This window comes from Cuculus canorus, chromosome 1, assembly GCF_017976375.1.
Source record: "Cuculus canorus isolate bCucCan1 chromosome 1, bCucCan1.pri, whole genome shotgun sequence".
Lineage (NCBI taxonomy): Eukaryota > Metazoa > Chordata > Aves > Cuculiformes > Cuculidae > Cuculus > Cuculus canorus.
In genome coordinates, this window is record NC_071401.1 from 154,396,517 (window position 1) to 154,413,066 (window position 16,550).

Consider the following 16,550-nt stretch of genomic DNA (forward strand, 5'->3'; position numbering starts at 1 on the left):
CTAGCCTCCATTATCATCAAAACCAGGCAGAAAAAAAAATCTCCCTAAACATATCTCACATGTGATCAGTAGAGGGAAACTAAATGATGTGATGGCTTCTGCCAGCAATCCTGTAATCGCTTCCATTGTGTGTGGTTTCCAAGCACCAAGAGCACTGGGCTGAGGCTGCCTGGTGCTCCCTGCTCCCCACGGCACATTGTTCAATCATGTTGTTCATCTTTTATCCAGCAGCCCAGCACAGTGACCATGCTTCTTCCTTTTCTACAGAGAAAACATTAGTAAAAACCAGGAAGGCAGCAGTAAAGCTTGGCACCAGAAATACCATGTATATAATCCCTAGTGCGGGAGAAAGGGAAGGGAAGCAATGAGAAATAACAATTATAAAAAGAGAGAGAGGGAAAGAGACAGAGAGGAATGAGAAATGTGGGAGTTTAATATGAGTGAGGGAGCTGTGGGTGTGGTAGTCACTGGATCATATAATTCGTTTATTGGTGCATGGATGATGAGATTCAGTGACCGGTATCCTGCATACTTGGGGAGATTTTGGCTCCTTCATAGCAATTTCTGAGAGGATTTACAGAATGCAAGAGACATAAATAAAACAAAGGATAAAACAAGCTTGATCAATACAAATAAAAACTGTTGGTGCAGTATTTCATCTTGCAAGTGCTGCGTAAAGCTATTGGTGTCTGTGAGCAAATACTTACAAAGCAGCACATGCACTTCGGTAGCACTTTCCTTTGGAGGACTGTGGAATGCTGGACAAAGATTCATTCAGCACTGCAAGAAGCCGCATTTGGTAAATCTTACTATTCACTTTTTGCAGATGAAGTAGTTAATTGCTTTGCTCAAAGTTAGGGCAGAACCTCAGTGACAGAAACATTGGAATATCTAGAGGGAATCTGGCACAAGTACTTTCACGGAGAAAAAAACATTTCACATCAGGTCTGTATTCCAGCCCAATAAAACAGAATGACAATAATTAGTGACTACAAGGTGAAGCCAGATATTTAAATTAGGAACAAGGCACATTTTTAACTGCAAGAGGTGACTATGTCATTGTACAAACAAGGAAAGTGGCAGCTTTTCTAGCTCGAATCTTTAGGAAAGTAATTTTATTCTTTCATTGAGATCACATTCTGCCCTATTGCACCCATACACAGACTCCGCTCTTGTTAGTCTCAGAGAGACTCACTTAAGGATATAAGAAGACAGAAATGACTCCTAAATTCCCAGTGCTCTAATGAGAGACATGCTGGCAGTCTCTGAGCACACCCAAAGCTTTTCTGATTTCAGTGGTGCTCTCAGCAAGGACAGGGTCTGACTGTGCTCATCAAGGTACGTGACTGCAACCTTGAATGTCATTAAATAAGCATAAGCCTCTGCTGCAGTGCTGAAAAAGTGACATCGTGTTTCAGACCTGATAAACTCGCCTGTTGCTTTTAATGACACAGACAATGCTGTTCTACACAGATTTCTGCAGCACCAGGAATTCTTCTTGATGCTTGTAGAAAACAAATCTTTATTGGTACTAAATCTGTCCATGCTACTTTTAATTTTAATGCAGACTCGACATTCCTATAATTATTTGTACCCACTCACAGCTTTACCCACAGGAATACTGCAAATTACATCAGGGAGACCAAGCTTATACAGAAAGCTAAACCTGTGGAAACTTGTTTGTAGACGGAGGTTCTGAATTTAGCATTTTCTTCTATTTTTGGTGAATACAACCTTTCAAAAATTAATTTTGCCTGTACATCTACATCTGCTTGAGTGGCTGAATATTTGCGAGCCTTATGTGAAGGCAAAGGATCTCTAATCTTTGTGTATTTGGAAGAAACAAAACAATAGACAATGGATTTACAGGAAAGGGAGCCGGAATCCTCCAACAGGATCCCCTGAAGCAAAAAAAAAAAAAAAACCCAGTATATAGAATTAGGTTAATTAACTGGCGATTATCTCTGAAGTGCATCTGAATCTAATATATTTGCCACAAAGATGTCATTAAAAGAGCATCATCAAGACACTGCTGGAAGTCATGACTACTGAACACTCCCAACCCTCACCACAACTGCAGTGCTACACATGACCGAAACTGCACATCTCGAGCTCCTTCAGCCTCGATTCACAAGGGGAAACGTGCTCTTCCCCAAGCCCCCCACTGCCACAGCCTGTCTGCTGGCCATCACCAATCTAAGATACTACTCACACAGATGCTCTCACTAAGATGCTACTCACACACCTGGAGGGCTCTTCCACTGACTGACAATGTTAATAAAGCAGCAGCAAGGATTCTTGTGTCTTCCCTCCTCCTCCAGCTAAGCTGGCTCAATGGAAACTGTCCCTCCTGGAACAGCCTACCACAGCCCAGAAAGGTTAAGGAGAAAAAACAGCCATCTCTGTTTCTTTCTGTATCATTCAGGCGGGCACACAAGCGATTTTACTGTTGTACCTGACTCAAGACTACCAAGGACTTCTCCAAACTGTGGTGGGTATCGAGAACCACTTGTCAGCTGTTACAGATGCATTCCCATTGCTGTCCTGAGCGTGCGGTCCCACTATGTCCTTCTTATGGCCTGCAAAAGAGGATGGGAAAGGACTATGGACTTCAAACTGAGACAAATGGACATCTCTTGTGTCTACAGAGCAGCAGTGCACTTGAGAGCTGGTATCTTGGGCTTACTGGAGCTTGGTCTTCCCTAGAGGTTGCATAGAACATGACAGGGTGCTAAGAAAAACATTTCACCACCAGGCTCTCTCAGGGCTCTCTGGTGCCCCGGGTGACCCCTCAGGACCTCCTGCCCCTCCACACACGTTTGGAGTGGTGGCCAAAAGGTCTTTTTTTGCACACCATAAGGCCTCAAGGTAAGAAACGGAGATCATAGAGTAGAATCACTGGTTTGGATTGTCGGGGAACTTCAAGATCATCCAGTTCCTACCCCTCTGCCATGGGCAGGGACACCTTCCACTGGCTTAGGCTGCTCAAAGCCTCATCCAACCTGGCCTTGAACACCTCCAAGGAAGGGGGCATCCACAACTTCTCTGGGCTACCTGTGCCAGTGCCTCACCACCCTCACAGGAAAAAAATATCTTCCTAATATCTAACTTAAATCTGCTCTCTTTCAGCTTAAAACCTTCACCCCTCATCCTGTCCCTGCACTCCCTGATAAAGAGCTCCTCCCCAGATTTCCTGTAGCCCCATTTAATACTGGATGGCTCTATTCCCTCTATACAAGAGGAAGGGGCAATGGCAGGGAATATTTCATTTCCGTGGGATTTCTCTCCTCACAGAGGTGAGCTAACCATGCTCTCTCCTCCAGTCGTCCAGGCAAGCACTGAGGCACCATCGCAGTCTCCCCTACATCACAGTGGGGTGTGTGTTTCTCCAGGGTCTCCTTTCAGGAGCCCCAGAGGGCTCCACAGCCCTGTTTTCAAGTGCCACATTTCCAAGTGCCCTCAAAACTGTCAGGGAGTGCAGTGCTAGGACCAATTCCTCCCCATCTGTCCTGTGAGTGCTGGCCGGGTTGAATGCCCGTGCCACCTCATTCCAGTCTGTAATAATATGGGATATGCTTTGCCAAGCCAGTTCTAGGCAGTTGCCTGTCCCTTAGGAGTAGCTCATTAAAGGGAGTGGGATGATTCAAGCCTGAGAGAATTGGGATAGAGAACGGAAGGGATAGGTAAGGGCTGGGGAAGGGATAGGGGAGACATTATAAGCAGCAGGAAAGATGTGGTTCAGCTCTTAACCGGGAAGCTCAGGGAGAGGATGAGGGGTAATGGTTTTAAGCTGAAAGAGGGGAGATTTAGGTTAGATATTATGATTTTTTTTTCCTATGAGAGTGGTAAGGCACAGGAACAGGTTGCCCATAGAAGCTGTGGCTGCCCCATCCCTGGAGGTGTTCAAGGCCAGGTTGGATGAGGCTTTGAACAACCTGAGCCAGAGGGAGGTGTCCCTGCCCATGGCAGGGGGGTTGGAACTGGGTGATCTTTAAGGTCCCTTCCAACCCAAACCATTCTATGATTCTATTCTATGACTTTAGGGCTGGGTAAAACCACGGTGTGTGTTAGGCATCTGCCTCATCCCAGCGGGCATGAGGGAATGGGTGCTTGTGTGTGTGTCTGATTTAGCATGAGTCTGTATCTGTGTATGTGTGTATGCACCTGTATATGTGGGTCTGCCTGTGTGTCTACGTGTGTGTCTGTGGATATGTGTGCATCTTGTCTGTGTGTGTCTATGTATATGCGTCTCTGTGTGTGTCTGGATGTGTGTGTGGATGTGTGTGCGTCTGTCTGTGTGCATCTTGTATGTCTGTGTCTGTGTGTCTGTGGATGTACATGTCCCTATGTCTGTGTGTGCACGTCTGTGCGTCTGTTTATTTATGTGTGTCTCTGTGGATGTATGTGCCCCTGCACGTGTGCCTGTCAGTGTGCCTGTGTATGTCTGTAAGTCCGCACGTTTCCGTGTGACCCCCCCCACCGTGCGTCCCTCTGCCCGTGTACCTCCCCCCCCCCCCCCCCCCGCGTGCCTATTGGGCGGTGCCGGTGCCATCGCGCGCAGGTGGGCGGGGCCAGGGCCGGATCGCGGAGACGGGGGTGTGGTTTACAGGCAGGCGGGTTCCTGCAGTGCGGCCGCTCTGCCCGGCCGAGTCGTCTGCTCTGGAGGAGGAGGGCGTGTGGGAGGGGGGGAGGTCGCTGCTGGTCCAAGATGGCGGCGCAGAGGAGGAGCCTGCTGCAGAGTGTGAGTGGCTCCTTCCCCCTCTCCGTGCACGGGCACCCCCCCAGGTGGGTGCGAGGGGGGGACAACACGGCCTACTCCTCCTCCTCCTAGTCCCACCGTGCGGGCAGGGCGAGGCCCGGGTGGGGAGTTAGGGTGCTGCCCCCTGAGGGCCAGGGGCTCGAGGGCAGGGGCTCCCGGCCTGGGGACGAGCCCTGCGTGCTCTGCGCCGCCACCCGGGGCCGTGCCGTCGTTCTGCAGCGCTGTGGGGCGGGGAGGGGGGCTGTGGGTGCTCCCCTCCGCGAGGGACACCTGGGTCTTGCAGGCCGTGTGTGCGCCAGAGAGGGGGCGGCCCCGGAGGTGCCTCGCTGCAGGCAGCAGCAGGGTCCCAGTCCCCGTGTCCTGGGGGAGTGTAGTCCAGCAGGGAACAGGAGCCTTCCCTCTGCTCCCTGACACGAGTGTGTGATGGTCCGATCCACCGAATGAACAGATAGTGCTGTGCTGTATCGGTTGTAAAACTGTAGTGCAATTTCACCTCTGTTTTCTTGTTAGCGAGAGTCAGGGGTGCAGCCAGAGCTCAGCTGCAAAGGGAAAGGAAGTAGTGAGCGATCCAGTTCTGCAACGGGGAATATGAAGTAATTGACTGGGATGCTGCTGGCAGCAACAGGGCCCCAGACCCCTTGTCCTTGGTGAGCGTAGTCCAGTAGGGGACAGGAGTCTGCCTTCTGCTCCGTGCTGCAGGTGCATGAGGGTCCGATCCGCTGAGTGAACAGGTAGTGCTGTGCTACATCAGTTGGAAAACTCTGGTGCAATTTAGAATGGTTTAGGTTGGAAGGGACCTTAAAGATCGTCCAGTTCCAACCCCACTGTGATGGGCAGGGACACCTCCCACTTGATCAGGGTGCCCAAGGCCCCATCCAACCCAGCCTTGAACATCTCCAGGGATGGGGCATCCACAACGTCCCTGGGAAACCTGTTCCAGTGCCTCACCACTCTCATAGTGAAGAAATTCTTCCTTATGTCTAATCTAAATCTGCCCCTCTTCAGTTTATACCCATTGCCCCTAGTCCTACAACTACAAGCCTTTATAAACAGTCCCTCCCCAGCTTTCCTGTAGCCTCTTCTTGTGTTAGGTCGCTATAAGGTCTTCTTGGAGACTTCTCCAGGCTGAACAAGCACAACTGTCTCAGCCTGTCCTCGTATGGGAGGTGCTCCAGTCCTCTGATCATCTTTGTAGCACTTCTCTGGAGCTGTTCCAATGGTTCCATATCCTTCTTATGTTAAGGATTCCAGAACTGGACACAGTACTTCAGGTGGGGTCTTACAAGAGAGGAATAGAGGGGCAGAATCACTATCCTCGCCCTGCTGGACACGTTTCTTTTGATGCAGCCCAGGATATGGTTGGCCTTCTGGGCTGCGATCGCACATTGCCGGCTCATGTCGAGCTTCTCATCAACCAGCACCCCCGAAGTCCTTCTCTGCAGGGCTGCTCTCAATCACATCATCCCTCGTGCTGTATTGGTATCGGGGATTGTCCCTACCCAAGTGTAGGACCTTACACTTGGCCTTGTTGAACCTCATGAGGTTCTCAGAGCCCCACTTCTCCAGTTTGTCTAGGTCCCTCTGGATGACATCCCATCCTTCCGGTGTGGCAACTGCACCACTCCGCTTGATGTCATCTGCAAACTTGCTGAGGTTGCACTCAATCTCGCTGTCAATATTATTAATGAAGATATTAAACAGCACTAGTCCCAGTACGGACCCCTGAGGGACACCAATTGTCACAGATCTCCATCTGGGCTTTGAGCTATTGACCACTACTCTCTGAATACGACCATCCAACCAGTCTCTTATCCACTGAACATCTCTCCAATTTAGAGAGAAGGATGTTGTGGGAGACTGTGTCAAAGGCTTTACAGAAGTCCAGATAGATCACATCCGTTGTTTTTTCTGTGTCCACTGCTGTGGTTACCCCATCATAGAAAGCAATTAAGATAGTCATACAGGTCTTGCCCCTGGTGAAGGCATGCTGGCTGCCATTAATCACCTCCATGTCCTCCATGTGCTTTAGCATGTCTTCTAGGAGGATCTGTTCCATTTCATCTCTGTTTTCTTGTTAGCAAGAGTTGGAGGTGCAGCCAGAGCTCAGCTGCAGAGGGAAAGGAAGTGGTGAGTGATCCAGTTCTGCAGCAGGGAATTTGAAGTAATTGGTTGGGCTGGTGTGTGTTGTGACCTTGCCTGGACAGTCCATGCGTCGCCAGGGTAAGACCTTGGGTCTTCCTGTAAAATTTATGGGTTCGGTACCCACCAGGCTAAATGAAGGCAAAACGATGCCAAACAGTTGGTCCAAAAAGGAATTTCTTTGTACAGGATTCTTGGGAATGAGATTGGCATTGGATTCTAAATCTGTCAGCAAAGAGTTGAGAAGAGGATGGAGATGGACTTGGAACTTGTACTGGACCAGAATCCATAATTCAGGCCGCTTGAGGCTGATCATAGTCTCTTTCCTCTTTCTGTCTCCCAGGAGCAGCAGCCCAGCTGGACAGACGACTTGCCGTCGTGCCATCTCTCTGGGGTGGGCTCAGCTCCAAACCGTTCCTACAGTGCAGATGGCAAGGGGACAGAGGGTCACCCCTTGGAAGATAACTGGTTAAAATTCAGGTAAGTGGGTTGCACTTGGGACACAGACTCCTGCAGACGCAAGGACATGTAAAAGCGGCATTTAGTTTGTCACACAGGATTCAGAAGAAGAGGGTGGGGCATGAGCGTGCAGGAGGTGTCTGGAGGAACTTGTTACGTTGGTAACATCAGACATCACAGACACCTGTGACCTCTTTGCTTCTGCCCTCTTTAACAGGAGTGAGAACAACTGCTACCTCTATGGTGTCTTCAATGGCTATGATGGCAATCGAGTCACCAACTTTGTGGGTCAGAGGCTGTCTGCAGAATTGCTGCTGGGCCAGCTACATGCAGATCACAGCGATGCTGATGTGCGCCGAGTTCTGCTGCAGGTAAAGAAGCTTTGGCTGGGAACAGCTCCTGTTTCTCACACTACCCACCTCCTCTTTTTGCCACCAGGGGGGCAGCATCTGGTTTCTGAGAGGCTTGGAAACGTCTACTGATGGTTGCGATTGCGCTCATCCTTAGCAGCTGTAGAGCTTTGTTTCACTCCCGCCTCATGCCCATCTGTCCCCCTGGCTCTGTCAGCATAGTGCTGAGAGCTCTCCAAGAAGCTGTACTTGGTCTTCAGTAGACATGTAGGAACAAGTCAGCCTATGAGGATGACGATGAGTGAAAGGAGGAAGTTAGTGTGTGGGGAGATGGACTTGTGAGTGTGCTTTCTTGAGTGATAGGCAAGTCCTTTCAATCAACACACAAAATCAGATAGGTCTCCAACATTGCTTTGAATGTAATTTTTACGATTTTGTCTCATGTTTTCAGTAGTTGAAGATTGTTTTTACAAGCTATTAACTAGTTGTGCTAAAATAACCATGCTTCAGTGTGACGCAGTGATCTGTTGTCAACGGCTATGAGCCAGTTTGGGGAAGGTGCGGATGGGTAGCCTCAAAGGTCTGTAGGTATTGAATAAGAACTTATTTTCTCTTTGTGGCTTTTTTTAGGCTTTTGATGTGGTAGAAAGAAGTTTCCTGGAGTCCATTGATGATGCCTTGGCAGAGAAGGCCAGTCTGCAGTCCCAGCTACCAGAGGTAATGCAGCCTTCAGAACAGAGATTGCTAGAGGTCACACCTTCCAGATAGCTCCATGGGGTTTTGGCATGTTAGTCTGGTCCTGTGATTGAAAATTATTTCTATGTGTTTCTTTTCTGGAAGGCTTGTATGGAATGAAGCAAGCATCTTAGTCCTTTTCCCAGAGTTTCTACTTTTTATACTCGTACTACTTAAACCTGTAAGTGGTTGTCTTGTTAAGAAACGGAACATATGGAGAGGAGTTCAATCTGTATGTGTGGCTTTTTCAGGACAAAACCATATGATGCAAATGAGAGGCAAGGCCTCGAATTTGCATAGCATCTGGGAGGGTGTGGATTTTGTCCTTCAGGTGAACTGGGCTGTTGTTTCCAGAACCTTATTGGTGCTGTGCATTTGTTAGGATTGAACAAATAATAGTACATCTTGCACAATCTTGGCATGAGGCTTAGACATGCCAAGACGAGTCCTCTCTATGCAGAACTTTGGTTCCAGTTGTGGTTTTTGTGTTGTGGACTGTATGCATTTAAACTTCTCCCTCATTTTGGGTTCCAGGGTGTCCCTCACCACCAACTGCCACCTCAGTACTCGAAGATTGTGGAGAGATTGAAGGCTGTAGAACAGGAGATCTCTGGAGGAGCCATGGCTATTGTGGCTGTTGTTCTCAACAACAAGCTCTATATTGCCAACGTGGGTGAGTTATTTTTTTGTCAGCACCTCAGTCTAGGTGTTTATGAGGATGGCTATGGTTCTAGGAAGTGATAGAAATTTGAATGTTTGGGACATTTTCCTTGTTCTGTAGCCAAGGAGTGATACGCTCGTTACTTGTAGGAACACTTGAAATCAGCCTGGCTCCTTGTCTCTGCAGATGTTGGCTGATGCAATGTGTATGATCGAAGAACAGAGGGAAAATGGGTTGAGAGGCAGAAGTGCAGGTTCACTGAGAAGTGGAAAGCTTTCTTGAGAAGCTCAGGCCTGGATGAAGAGCTGCGTAGTAGGCATGTTATGCTGCTAGCAAGACTACATTTTGGAGATGATAACGAGACAGTACATGAGCCTTTCTCTTCTTTTCTGTCTTTATTCCCCTCTTCTGTTATTTTTCCATTTGGATATGTTCTCCTTCTTAAATGGCAGAGCTATCCGATGCCTCATCTCGCTGCTCCCACTGCAGGTACCAACCGGGCACTGTTATGCAAGTCCACGGTGGATGGGCTGCAGGTGACTCAGCTCAACGTGGACCATACGACAGAGAACGAGGATGAACTTTTTCGTTTCTCCCAGCTAGGTGAGTGGGTTTCATGTTCTTATCCGACAACATCATGTGCCTCTGTTTATCTGGAGTACCAGGAATGACTCAAGCCACAGGAAACAATAAATAACCACAGAAAGAAGCTTTCTGTGATTTCAAACGATGAGTTCAGTGCCTTCTTTTTCTGCATGTCTTGCCATTGTGAGCCTGCAGAGTGAGTAAGTTCAGCTCACTGAACCAGTGGAAAACTGTCTCTTTTTTTTTTTCCGAGTTTGAGAATTAGTTTTGTGTCCAGCTGCCAAACTGACATTGATTTGCCCTCCAGCTGTGTGATTGCTTGAGTCGATAGGAAGACGGGAGTAGAAACACGGTAGAAGCACACAGCCTGAGGGTAGAAGCAGGATGGACAGTACATGACTGCTCCTTTGGAGGCAAACCACAGTTATGCCGGGTTGAGTTCTGTGTGATGCTGCACCCTCAGGACAGTGTTTTTTAATGTGCCTTTGTACAAGCTGCTGCAAAAAAAGCAGTTATGCTTCAGATGGAGCTAGACTAAGCACTGGCATTTACTGCTTTCACATCAGTAACTATTGAACTCTAATGCTGACATTTTGCTTTAGGCAATTTCACTTTTCCTTTACAGTTTGATGTGTTTTCTTTCTTTGTGTAGAACTAGCCCAGACCACTTGTGTGATTGCTAGCACTGAATTCTTCTTGTTGAGATACTCATGTTCTGTACCTTTCTTTAGGTAGCTCTAACTTGACATTCTTCACGAGGTTCACCTAGAGGGCATATCCTTATCTAGTGAGGCTGTTGATGTAATTTGCTGCTGCTGGGTCTTGTTTCATTCCATTTCTCTTCCATTTCCTCTTTTGCTCATACTCCTGCAGTAGTGGTGTATGCTATGAAAGAGAAGGCATACAAGAATCCAGGGAGAGAGACTCTGATTGCCTTTCTGCTGCCAAAAATACTATGCAGAATTTACCCGCAGCCCATAGCACAACAGAGATCTGCTAGAAGTACTTGACCTTCTGGTGCAGCAGTGGCTCTCTTGCTGGTCTTCCCAGCAGAAGAGAGAGCCTGTGGAACAAGCTTGCGTGCACAGTCTGAGGCCCAAAGGAGGTGGTTGTAGGGCTAGGTTCAAGCGTAGTGGTAAAAAGTAGTGGGGATAGTGTTTGTTAAGATGATGCCTGTATCTCTTGAGGGAAGAGGAGAGGTCTTTGGCCTTCAGGCTCTTCACTCAGCACATTGCAGCTTGTTCAGTGCTCCAGGAGAGTTGCTGTGGTTTAGACATAACCTCTGTGGCGTACTGCGAGCCTCCCTGTGTTTGTGTCTGTCGATAGCGTGTATCCCCCTGCCAGGAGCTGGCAAATGAGCCAGGCCATGTTGATGAGTCAGCTTTGGTCTGCAGCAGATGGCAGAGTTGTGTCTTACTGCTGGGGTAGGTGTAGAGCCATCTGTGTGGTGAGGCTGGGTTTGACTCAGAGGGAGAGTTTCAGTTGGACCCCTGCCTTCACCTTGTGCTGAGGACAGTCATCCCTAGATAAAATCTCAAAAGAACATTTTCTGCCTGTTAGCTGTAGGTATAAGTGGGAGGGGGGGGAGAGGGGGGATTGGCAGAACAGTCCAGGTAAGTGACTCTGCTGCTCAGAGTCCTGCCTGAAATCATAGCTGCTTCTGGATGGTTCCTCTTAGGACCTTCTTCAAGATGGGATTCCTTCCTAACCCTTGCCAGATTTGAGTTGGACGCTGAGTGGAGATATATTTAAATAAATTTAAGGGGACAAATTCTTGTTTGGTCATTGTCCTTATTTTAGGAGTAGCCAGCGTTGTTTGAGCCAGTTGAGCAAATTCAGTGCCTCTTGTAGATAGTTCTCCTTTTCTCCCTTTGCAACCTACCATATTGGTGATACCGTCACGTGGAGCTTAGAATCAGGGATCAATAATAGGTGGAAGTAAAAGCAGAATCCTTCACATATTTTTTTTCCCTCTCCCTGCTGCCCTCTCCCATCACACAGTCCAGAGCTGACAGGCACAGATGTTCCTCTGCCTTTTCAGCGAATGCCTGTGTGCACAGGCCAGCTGCCACTGGTGGCTTTGGACCAGAATGCGGGCTTTGTCTCAGGGCCAACCATTGCAGAGTGCGAATGTCAGGCTCTGTGCATCTCTGTCCTTTTCTTTCCATCCCAGATTACAATTAATCAGGAGGTGTCCTTTGGAACAGAGCAAATTGTTCTTCCTTTCCTTCTTGTTGAGCTCCTGATGATTCTTTGGCATCTTGTTTTGTCTTACAATTCTCTTTAGATGTGGATATTTCTTTTCTCATTCCTGACAGTGTAATCAGAGGAAGTACTGCAAATTTCCCAAAGTTAGTTAAACTTCTTTGGTTTTCAATCTGGCAGGCTTGGACGCAGGGAAAATAAAACAAGTGGGAACAATTCGTGGGCAGGAAAGCACTCGTCGCATTGGAGATTACAAAGTCAAATACGGCTACACTGATATTGAATTGCTCAGGTCAGAAAAACTCAACTTCCTGGTTTCAAACCCTTTGTTTCTTCATGACCTTCTATTCTCACCTACTATGGCACTATTAAATACTAAATAACACTATCTCTTTCCAGTGCTGCTAAATCTAAGCCCATCATAGCAGAGCCTGAAATCCATGGAGGGCACTCGCTGGATGGAGTGACTGGCTTCTTGGTGCTCATGTCTGAAGGGCTCTATAAAGCGCTGGAGGCAGCTCACGGGCCGGGGCAGGCCAACCAGGTGAGCCTGCTCACAGGGGAAACCTTCTCTTGGCTATTGACCCACTTCAGCCGTGTCAGCTGCTCCCATACAGATTTTCCTCCTCATGTGTCCTGTGAGAGCTGGCCAGGTTGAATGCCTGTGCCACCCCATTCCAGTCTGTAATCACATGGGATATTCTTTGCCAAGCCAGTTCTTCTAGGCAGTTGCCTGTCCCTCAGGAGCAGCTCATTAAAGGGAATGGGATGATTCAAGGCTGTGAGAGTTGGGGTTGATTAGCCTAGAGAAGAGAAGGGAGACCAGGGAGACCTTATAGCAGCCTTCAGGTATTAAAGGGGGCCTGCAGGAAAGCTGAAGAGGGGCAGGGAGTGCAGGGATAGGACAAGAGGGAATGGTTTGAACCTGAAAGAGTGGAGATTTAGATTATATATTAGGAAGAATTTTTTTCTTGTGAGGGTAGTGAGGCACTGGAACAGGTTGTTCGGAGAAGTCATGAATGCCCAGGAGGTGTTCAAGGCCAGGTTGGATGGGTATTTGAGCAACCTGATTGATGGAAGGTGTCCCTGCCCATGGCGGAGGGGTTGGAACTGGATGATCTTTAAGGTCCCCTCCAACCCAAACCATCCTGTGATTCTGTGAAGGCACAGGGGCGTGTATTGGCAGCCAAGAGAGGCAGGCACAGTAGTCACATGAGTTGCCATAAAAACTGTGAGGTTGAATGGCTGGAAAGGATTTCCTCCAGATTCTCCTGAACATCCTTCCTCTTTTTTTCTTTCCCTTCTCATCTCAGGAAATTGCAGCCATGATAGCCACGGAGTTTGCCAAGCAGACATCACTGGATGCTGTGGCACAAGCAGTAGTGGACAGGGTTAAGCGGATCCACTGTGACACTTTTGCCAGTGGTGGGGAACGGTCCAAATTCTGTCCCCGGCATGAAGACATGACACTGCTTGTGAGGAATTTTGGGTACCCCCTGGGTGAGATGAGCCAGCCTACACTGACACCCACGCAAGGTATGTTAGGGAGATAATGAAACAAAATAGAGGGTGGAAGATCTCTCAATTGATCCAGCACTAACCTAACATCAGAAGAGGAGATACTCGAAGTAGAAGGAATTTCATGCTAAATGGATTATTGGCTTCTGAGGTGCAGAATCTGTGACAATTTGAGAGAACGCAGTATAGCATCTAAGAAACAGTTTAATATAAATTCTTGGGTTCTTTGGCCCTTCTTTTGGCCTTTCTTTGGCGCCGCGCACCTCCAGTTGCTAACGTCTCAGCTGCTTTTTGTAACTCTGTTTTCTCCCTTCTCAGGAGGCCGTGTCTATCCAGTCTCTGTCCCATATTCCAGCTCCCAAAGCACCAGCAAAACGAGTGTCACACTGTCTCTTGTCATGCCTTCCCAAGGCCAGATGGTCAATGGTGCCCACAGCAGCTCAACTCTGGATGAAGCCACCCCCACCCTCACCAAGTAAGTGTCTTGATCTCTTGATACACACAGGTTTTCCCTGCACATTGTGCTACATCAGGTGGCTGACAGCTGTCAGTTACCTGTCAATCGTTCCTTTATCTGGAATGAGGCCCTCCTGGCTGCAGTATTGACAGCCAGTGTAAGGTGTTAGCTGGAAAGTGATTGTGTGAGGAGTGGGAAGGAGTAAAGCGAGCAGTTCTGAACCAGCTCTGGGAACATGCCTTGGGAGCAGCATCTGCTGCTGTTTGCGGAGGGCACTCTGGCAGCCAGCAGTCCTTCTGTTTGGATTTTGGGTGCCAAGTGTGTTGGATGCTGTGCATGGAGGGAGTGTGGGTGCCCTTTGTTTTAATAAGGATGATGGGTTATGCAGGCCATCTGTATTGTTGCTAGAGAGGCTGCGCTGCACAAATTGGCGAGCTTAGAGGTAGAAGTCAGGACAGGGAAAAGGATAAAGGTTAGAACTGGATCCTATTTGGATCCATTTTGCAGGGTCATACTAGTTAGCAGCTCTGATTTAGGTTCAGCCCTTGGTACAGGGTGGTGTTTGTACATGCTGCAAAGCGGCAAAGCTCTGTGGTTATTGTGTTCTGGAAGCTCCAGAAACAATGAGGCTGATGCACTGGAGCTACTTCGGCTACAGTGCAGGTCACCCAAGAATAGCCTTCCTTTCTGCCAGGCTCTTCCCATAAAACTTGTACCGTATGGGTATGAGGAGGCCAGCAGAGTGCATGCCTCTTTTTGCTGTTACTATTACTTTTTCACTTTTTTTTCCCCTGCTTCCTCCCCTCTGTTTCTCAGACACCTGGTTGTACTTAAGACTTTCCAGTTAAATGTGAATCAGATATCTTTGGCATTCATCAATTCCAAGCAGTTCTCAACACTTTCAGTTCTCTGATAGAGCAAGAGACCACAACATTTTACCTGTTTGCTAAGGATAGCTTGATCTGTGAAGAAGCTGGCACTTGTTCTGGTGCTTTTCGTGTCCAAAGCATCACATGGGGAAAAATAAAGATGCCTATGTTCTCTCTCTCTTTTTATCTCCATAGCCAAAGCCCAACTGTGACGCTTCAGTCGACTAATACTCGCACACAGAGTAGTAGCTCAAGTTCAGATGGGGGTCTCTTCCGCTCCCGACCCACCCACTCACTCCAGCCAGATGAAGATGGGCGTGTGGAGCCCTACGTGGATTTTGCAGAGTTTTACCGGCTTTGGAACATGGACCATAGCGAGCAGGGGCCACTGACTGTGTCCTAATGTGGAAATGTGCCTCATCTAGACACCCTGCACTCAGCTGTGTGATCAGAAGCTGAGGCAAGAATGAGAACGCTCCACCAAGGGCTGTGTTCTGCCGAGAGTTAATTCCTAATCAGGATGTGCTGAACACAGGGCTGGTGAGTGTGTGCAGCGCTCTCTACACACGTGTTGACACGTATTACCTGTGCCATGCACCCAATCCTGACCAACCTCGTTCTCTCGGAAGCCCTGTGAATTAGGGGAAGGGGTCTTGAATGCAACCCTCGCTGCAGATTTTTGCAAATAAGGATGCGGAGAGGGCTCCCTCTGGATAATGCAAGAGTTGGGGGCCTGTACAAAGGCTCTGTGTGTGTGTGTGTGTGTGTGTGCGCGCGTGTGTAGGTGTACCCACGTGTGCCTGTGTGTGTGCGCTGTCATAACGTTTCCACAATTCATAATGCTGTGATTTCAGTGTTCAAATCCATAGAAGATACCTCTATTTTGCAGAATAAATAACTTATAGCTACAGTCATTGGCACCTATGTCTCTTGCTCTCTTCCTTACATTAGACGTGCGTGGGTGTGACAGCTCTTCCTGGTGAAACCCTCTATTCATCCAGAATGCAGGGTTGCAGCTAGCAGCGGGTGAGCGTCTCGCATCAAAGTAGCCTGAGCCCTTTCAGGTGACGTAAAAGTGCAAGGTCTGTGTCTTGTACTTATTTGCTGAGATTTAGTACTGGATTATGGCTTGGTGCTGAACTATAAATTCAGATTTTTGGTTTTGGTTGGCAAAATACACGTTTCCCTTAACACAAGGGGAAAAGTCTATCTGCAAAGCTGTAGCGGGCAGATGGAGTTTGTAAAACACTTCTCCTGTACAGGTTTCTGGTAGGGCACAGCGGGAAGTCATGCTGGATTGAACCAAAACTATGTTGCAATGCAACTGCCTTGTAGATCGGGGAATCACAAAATGGTTTGGGTTGGAAGGGACCTTATAGATCATCCAGTTCCACTCCCCTGCCGTGGGCAGGGACACCTCCCACTAGACCAGGTTGCTCAAAGCCACATCCAACCTGGCCTTGAACACCTCCAGCGATGGGGCATTGGTGACTTCTCTGGGCAACCTGTGCCAGTGCCTCATCGCTCTCACAGGAAAAAATTTCTTCCTAGTATCTAATCTGAATCTACCTTCTTTCAGCTTCAAACTGTTCCCTCTTGTCTTGTCCCTGAACTGCCGGATAAAGAGTCCCTCTCCAGCTTTCCTGTAGCCCCCTTTCAGTGCTGGAAGGCTGCTCTAAGGTCTCCTGGGAGCCTTCTCCAGGCTGAACAACCCCAACTCTGTCAACCTATCTTTTTATGGCAGGTGCTCCAGCCCCTTGATAGTCTTTGTGGCATCCTCTGGACAGCTCCATGTCCTTCCTGTGCTGAGGAC

The 16,550-nt window shown here is 48.3% G+C and overlaps 1 protein-coding gene across 1 annotated transcript; it reads left to right on the plus strand.

Annotated features, from left to right (window-relative positions):
* The first annotated feature begins 4,637 nt into the window (after positions 1-4,637).
* TAB1 (TGF-beta activated kinase 1 (MAP3K7) binding protein 1) lies at positions 4,638-15,661 on the plus strand. The gene is made up of 11 exons (XM_054075079.1): positions 4,638-4,741; positions 7,242-7,378; positions 7,575-7,728; positions 8,338-8,424; positions 8,977-9,115; positions 9,593-9,706; positions 12,074-12,185; positions 12,293-12,437; positions 13,207-13,429; positions 13,730-13,886; positions 14,933-15,661. Exons 1-11 carry the CDS (start codon positions 4,709-4,711, stop codon positions 15,138-15,140), a joined length of 1,509 nt encoding a protein of 502 aa, XP_053931054.1. The 5' UTR covers positions 4,638-4,708; the 3' UTR covers positions 15,141-15,661.
* The last annotated feature ends 889 nt before the right edge of the window (positions 15,662-16,550 follow it).